Raw genomic sequence first — 7262 nt, forward strand, 5'->3', positions numbered from 1 at the left:
GTAGAGGTAACGTCTCGGAGACTGAACAGCCCGTTTACTCTTAGCCTTTAGCATTGATTGGTGGAACTTCTTGAAACCCGCCTCCATAGAAAGAAGAGGAGGAGATTCGGTTACTATAGTTACTGGGAGTCGTGCTAAGACTGAGGAAAGGGTTGGTTGGGATACAGTCAAATCTTATCCTCAGTTATGCAAACACGTGTACTTGCTGAATATAACATAATATCTGAGTAGAGAAAAAACCCACACGAACCTTTATTATTATTTATATATATCTAGTACCTTTGTATCCCACTCAGGGTTAGTGTAGATGATTTTCCTTTCCCTTCCTCCATTTTATCCACACAAGAACCCAATGAGGTAGGATAGGCCGCAAAAGTGACGGTCCCAAGGTCACCCAGCAAGCTTCCAGGGCAGGTGGAAATTCTAATTTGGGTCTCCCTGATCCTAGTCTGACACGCTGGCCACTACATAATTGTGGCTTTTCATATTGTTATATTTTTTATTTCTTTATTTGGATTTGTATCCCACCTTCAGAGGACGGCGGGAGACAGGAAGGCCTGACGTGATATGATCCATGGGGTCGCGAAGAGTCAGACTCGACTGTGCGACTGAACAACAAATCCCACCCTCTCTCTGCAAACAGGCTCAGGGTGGGTTCCAAGTAGGTAAATATAATATAAAGTTAAGGTAAAGGTTCCCTTGCTCGAAAGCCAGTTGAATCAGACTCTAGGGTTGCGGTGCTTAGCTTATCTCCGTTTCCAAGCCGAAGAGCCAGCGCTGTCCGAAGACATTTCCGTGATCATGTGGCTGGCATGACTAAACACCAAGGCGCAGGGAACGCTGTTACCTTCCCACTGAAGTGGTACCTATTTATCTACTTGCAATTTCTTGCTTTCGAACTGCTAGGTTGGCAGGAGCTGGAACTAGAGACGGGAGCTCACTCCGTCATGCGGCACACTCGGGTCTCGAACTGCTGAACTACCGACCTTCCACAGCCTGCAGTTCAGCGTCTTAACCACTTGAGCCACCACAGCTCAAGAAATATAATATACAATACAGTTAAACCCACTTAAAACATCAGTATAAAATAACACAAATCCTAAAATACCATGTAAACTTTTAACAAATATCAGGTTTCTTAGTGGTTAAGATAGAATTAAGAATACTGGGCCACTGACGGGGGAAGGGGGCCAGGCGGACCCAGAAAGCCACCCCCTTCCCGTCTTTATAGCTCTGCCCCTAGTTCAGTCAGCATGCTAAAGCGTAACAATGTCAAGAGAACAGAACATAATGCAGGAAATTGGGTTGGACACAGATAGGACAATCAGAGCCAGAGGTAGCTTTCCAGGTGGGGCTTCACACCACTGACTCAGTTCTTTATTCTTAACTGGGAGGCATTTTGGGGACCCTGGAGTATTCTTTGTACTGCCTATGAATTAAATATGACATTTTTTTCAGAAGCTTTATCTCGTAATGGCAACATCAGGGTTAGGCCTGGAGCTCTTGTTTATTAGCCGCTGTGTGAAAAGGATGCTGGATTAGATGGACTTCTGGCCTGATTTTCTTATGGACATCTTCCTTAAATAAACAAGCTACTCCTTGGTCCTGTAACTCTGCTTAGGGTTGCTGGGTTGGAAAATTCCTGGAGATTTGGGGGCAGAGCCTGGGAAGGGCGTAGTTTGTGGAGGAGAGGGGAGCTCCACAGAGATGTGAGGCCACAGACTTCACCCTCTGAAGGTGCCATTTTCTCCAGGGGAACTGATCTTGATAGTCTAGAGATCAGTTGTAATTCCAGGAGAACTCCAGTGCCTGCCTGGAGGTTGGCAACCCTAACTTCTGGGCAAGTCACAGTAACGATGGAGATTTGCTTTAGGGATCACATAAGTAAAAGGGTGACGGTGACCTTGAAAAAAACGCCTTGATCCAAGGGAAATGGCTTGGCAGAACTGGGCAGGCAAATCGATGGGAGTGTGGAGTTCTTCCACTTTCAGCTGCAGGCAGCCACCGCTCCCTTCTAAAATATAACAACAAACGGTTTCCGATTCTAAAAAGTATCTCCCATTTTGAAAAAGAGGAACTCTCCCTGCAAAATTCAGATTTTGAACATTTTAATTAAAAAAAACCTTAGGTGTTGAATTAGTGATTTGAGTAAAACACAGCGACTGCTTCCCCACCCTTAATATAGGGAGAATTTAGTGCTTTTCAAATAGGAAGATAAGAACATAAGATAAGCCAATGTTGGATCAGGCCAATGGCCCATCTAGTCCAACACTCTGTCACACAGTGCCCAAAAAATACCAGGTGCCATCAGGAGGTCCAGCAGTGGGGCCAGGACACTAGAAGCCCTCCCACTGTTGACCCCCCCAAAGCACCAAGAATACAGAGCATCACTTGCCCCACCCTGAGAGTTCCCTTCCTACAGACTTCCATTTCCTAAAATAGAGATCATTTAAGTATGTGGTTATGTATGATATGTATACCTTGATTTTGACGCAAGTGTTCTTGAAGCAGCTTACGCACAAAGCAGCAGAGACATTTGTCATCTCCCTCTGATGGTCTTAGCTGAAAGTTGGAGTGAGGGGGCTGTCATCTGGAGAACAACTAGATTTCAGTCCAGTAGTCCAGCATCCTGTCTCACACAGTGGCCAACCAGTTCCTCTGGAACTGGGCACAGTCGCCAAGGTCTTCCCCTGATGCTGCCTCCTGGCACTGGGATTCAGAGGTGGACTGCCTCTGAATGTGGAGGTTCCCTTCAGTCACTACGGCTAGTAGCCACTGATAGACCTATCCTCTACATGTCTGTCTAATCCCCTTTTAAAGCTGTCTATGCCTGGGCCATCACTACCTCCTCTTGGCAGCAAATTCCACATTTTAATCACTCACCATGTAAAGACCCTTGGGGGGGGGGGTTCATTGTTCTGAACTTGTGAATGAACTCCAGTTCAGTGATCTCACGTTGTAATCTTCCCTTGAAGCTTCTGCGTTTGAGGATGGCCATTTTAGGATTGGAATCACCTGGAAGATTAAAATATCCCCCCTAGTGCTTTTTGAGTATTACAGGGTTTTTTAACGTCAGATTTATGTCAGTTTAGCTAAGCAGAATTGGCTTGGGCTAGTAGTTGGTTGGGAGACTTCCAACAAAGACCTGCGCCATGACACAGAGGCAGGCAGTGGCAATAACACCTCTGTTTTTCTCTCACCTTGAAAAACCTACGGGGTCGCCATAAGTCAGCCGTGACTTGACTGCACTTTCCACTACCACATTCTGGAGGTGGATCCTGGTGTGGCTGAGGGGTTCTCTGGTTGCTGCCTCCCCCCCCCCCTAAGATGGAGGTGGATCCTGGTGTGGCTGGAGGGGTTCTCTGGTTGCTGCCTCCCCCCCACCGTAAGACTCCCTCCTTCAGTGGCAGTGGGAAACTGGAGGGAGGGCTGGTCTCATCTGGATCCGTCAGCTAGGGTTCCCAGATCCAGGACAGGAAACTCCTAGAGGTTTGGCGATGGAGCCTGGGGGAGGACAGGGACCTCAGTGGGGCACAATGCTATAGAGTCCACCTTCCAAAGCATCCCTTTTCTCCGGGGGAACTGATCTCTTTAGTCTGGTGATGAGGTGTCATACCAGGAGATCCCCAGGTCCTACCTGGAGGCTGGCATCCCTGTGCCCGGCTGCTGTCTCCCCCTCCTGCGCAAGAGGGTTGCAGACCCTGCGGTCTCGTTTTACTAACTGGCGTTCTTGTTTGCCTGCCTGCCTGCCTGCCTGCCTTCCTTCCTTCCTTCCGACAGCAGCCGCTAGGAGTTGGCTGGCGGGACAAAGCCTAAAAACAGCCCAACCGGCCAGCCAATTGCTAGCTGTCATTTCAAACCCATCCAGCAGGTTTGAACTGTTAACGTCTCTGCGTGGTTGTTGGAGCGGAGCCGGAAAGTTTCTGTGGGACTTTGGAACAGCCCTTTCTGGCGAGGGGGAGAGAGGGGGAGAGCGCTGCCGGTGGGCATCTCCGGGTGCCTGTTTGCCTATCCTGACGCAACATGAGGAAGAAAGAGCCTTCGAGAGGGGACACCCCTCTGAGAAGATCCATCCGCCTGCAGCAAGAGAAAACTGGGGAGCAGGTGAGGCTGGGTGGCAGGAAACAGCCCTGCCAGGGAGGCGGGCATGGATCAGTGGCGCTGGCTTGGCAAACGCAAGATCCCGGGTTCTTTCCTTGGCGACGCTCCCTCTAAGCTGTGGAATCTTGTGAGCAAAAATTCTACTTTGTGAGCTACTGGCATTAAAGTTGTGAGCGAGCGATTTAGCTGCTGCATAAATTACTTTGCTCTGGAGCCCTCCCTTCCTGAACGAAGACAAAAATGTGTGAGCTGGAGGCTAAAAAACTGTAAGCCAGCTCACACTAGGAACATTGGTCCTTGACACCATCATGAGAGGGAGGGCAGGAAGGGCTGCATCAGGGCTTAGTTCTTACATGCCCTGGGAAATCCTGATCACCACTTTGGGGTCAGGAAGCAATTTTTTCTCCAGGCCAGTTTGGCCAGGAATCCTGGAGGGGGTTTTTTTTTGTCATCTTCTGGGCATGGAGCAGGGGTCACTGGGGGGGGGTGTTTGGGGGGAGGTTTTTGTGAATTTCCTGCATTGTGCAGGGGTTGGACTAGATGACCCTGGGGGACCCTTCCAACTCTATGATTCTATGGTTCTGTCTCCTAGCAAAAGGATCCTCAGGGTCCAATCTTGGAGAGCAGCTGTGGGTCAGAGTAGACCGCCCAGGGCTAAATGGACCAAGGGGCTGAGCTGGTGTAAAGCAGTGTCCAGGACAGCTGGACAGCTCCTCATGCATCCCTAACAGCCTTGCCAGCCACAGGCACCGATGGGAAAACAATACTGCAAATGTCCAATGCATTACGATTCTGAAATCTTGCATAAATAAATGCATTCTGATCTGGGGGTGCAAGTGTCAATTTTTCTTAAAAGCCACAGGTATGTGAGAGAAGAGATGAATTTTCTCCAGCTCTAGCCCCTTTCATATTTGGGGGGGGCTTGTGGAATCTAAAGTCAGGCGACCAGTTCCCTTTGCCAGAATTTTTTTCACATTTGTAGGGTGGGGTGGGGGGGCACATGTGAAACTCCAAACGCTTGTATGCACTTATTTAGTGCGTTAAATTGACGGCACATCTTAATTCATTTTGGTGGAAATCAAATTGCAATTTTTTAAAAAAACCCTGACTGACAGGTAGTTCAGAATTTGTCACCACTGTGCTTTTGTGCTTATTAGCTAGAACACCCGGAAGGCGGGAACAGCTTGAGTAATTCTAAATAGAACGGTCCGCCTTTCTTTTTTATTCTTATCTCTTCTAAAACAAGGGGGGAGGTAGAGACTCAGTTTTAAAAACAATGAAAGCTGGACATTCAGAGAAGGAGACTAGAAAACGTTTGTGGGCGACAGGTGTCCATAAACTTCCATATTGGTGTTTGTGTGTGGGAAGGGCCGCCAAGATGCAGCCAACTTATGGCGACCCCAGCAAAGGGTTTTCAGGGCAAGCGATGAAGCAGAGGTGGTTTTCCATGGCCTTCCGCTGCAGCCTTCCTTGGCGGTGCTCTCCCATCCAAGGACCGACCCTGCTTAGCTTCAGAGATCTGACAAGACCAGCCTATACCATGCCGCCTTCCCTCCCTCTTGTATTTAGGACCTGGGGGGGGGGGGAATGGGCATTTTGCCAAACCAATGTGTTAAATGCCTGAAACCTCAACATTCCGGTGAAGACTGAATCCCAGTGGCCAAGGTTTGGACACTTTGGGATGTAGTAGTGCACATTTGTCTTGCCGAAGACCGTGGGTGAAATCCCCAGCGGCACCTCTCCTTTGAAGCACCCTCCCCTGTGAGGCTTCCCCATTGCCTGCCTTTTTTTCTCTCTTCTAGGCGCCAGGCCAAAGCGTTCCTTCCTACCCAGGCATCTTAATTAAAGGGTTGCTCTTTTCACATGGCAGTCGTAGTGTGCGTCTAAGCCATTGGAGTGTTTTATGAGACTCGTTTTAAGTTGCTCGCTGTTCTGTGCTGTGTTGATGCTCAAGATGGGTTTTTAACGCCAGTTTTTAAATAGTTTATTAATTGCGAACAAGCTTGATGGTGTTTTATGGCTATGTTATGCTTTGCTTTGCGAGCCACATCCAGCAGGTTCCCTGGAGTGGCGGCATAGACATTTTCTACATAAAAGTATGTATGTATGGGCAGGTAAAAAGTATCTCCGGTAGCACGCACTGCAAAATGCCTTTCTGTGCCTGAGGCCTGGAAAAGCCACTGCCAACCAGAACAGATGGTTGAAGGCGCCTTCATATGAATGCTGCCATTTTGGAAGAAAGTGTAACTCATCGGTTTTATTGTATTTTATTTGCATGTAGCTTTGCATGCAGAAGGTTCCAGGGTGGCACTCTGGTATCCTCAGCTGAGGAAGTCAAATAGTCAAAGTTGGGGGTGGGGGAGCCTTTCTCTACCTGAGAGGTTGGAGAGCCGCTGCAGTGTCGACAAAGCTAAACCAGATGGCCCCGTGGTCTGACTCGGTATAAAGCAGCAGCTTCGTACTGCATTCCTTTGCAAAGGCAGGAAGTAGCTGTGAGTGGCAGAGGAGGCGGGAGAGACCTTCTTTAAGCTCCTATCTCTTTGCAACCGTAGAAACATCTGTGCCCTTGACCTGCAAGAGGAAACTCCCAAGAGAGCTCAGCTGCCTTAACTGCAACTTTTTAACAGTTGCAAAAGGCAGCCTCTGTTTACTCCGTCTTCAGGGGCTTTCTCACATGCTCCGTCAAAGCATCCCTGACTACATATTGCCCAATAGTCCTGCACATGAGTCTTGCACATCCTTTTTCAGTGACAACCAGGGCTTTTTTTCTGGGGGAATGTGCCAGAACAGAGTTCCAGAACCTCTTTGGCAAAATTACTTTTAAAATGTTTCAAAGCTCATAAGTTTTCAGTATACAGATTGAAAAACTTCATTTCCCTCTTGAGAGTTCCAGCACCTCTTAAAAAGAAAAAGCCCAGGTGACAACTGTGTAATATTTTTGACCGCTTGCCAAAACCTTTTGAATCGCAGAAAGGCCAGGTTTGATTCCCCACTCCTCCACTTGCACCTGCTGATGTGAACTTGGGTCAGTCACAAGCTCTGGCACAGCTGTTCTCGAAAAAGAGCAGTTTCTGTTAGAGTTCTCTCAGCCCCACCCATAGGGTTGCCAAATGGGCCCAGGGGGCGGGGAATCCCCCGCTTTGGAGGCCCAATTTCTGCCG

General features: G+C 48.5%; 1 protein-coding gene across 1 annotated transcript in view; it reads left to right on the forward strand.

Moving 5' to 3' along the window:
* The first annotated feature begins 3961 nt into the window (after nt 1-3961).
* The window catches only part of LOC107111239 (phospholipase D3-like), a 34113-nt gene continuing 30812 nt past the window's right edge, over nt 3962-7262 (forward strand). The window contains exon 1 of the mRNA XM_015412182.1: nt 3962-4104. Within this exon, the coding sequence (XP_015267668.1) occupies nt 4024-4104 (81 nt within the window). The 5' untranslated portion in view covers nt 3962-4023. The remainder of the gene's footprint in view (nt 4105-7262) is intronic.

The sequence above is a fragment of the Gekko japonicus genome, unplaced genomic scaffold (assembly GCF_001447785.1).
Source record: "Gekko japonicus isolate JY-2015 unplaced genomic scaffold, Gekko_japonicus_V1.1 scaffold2386, whole genome shotgun sequence".
NCBI classification, from domain to species: domain Eukaryota; kingdom Metazoa; phylum Chordata; class Lepidosauria; order Squamata; family Gekkonidae; genus Gekko; species Gekko japonicus.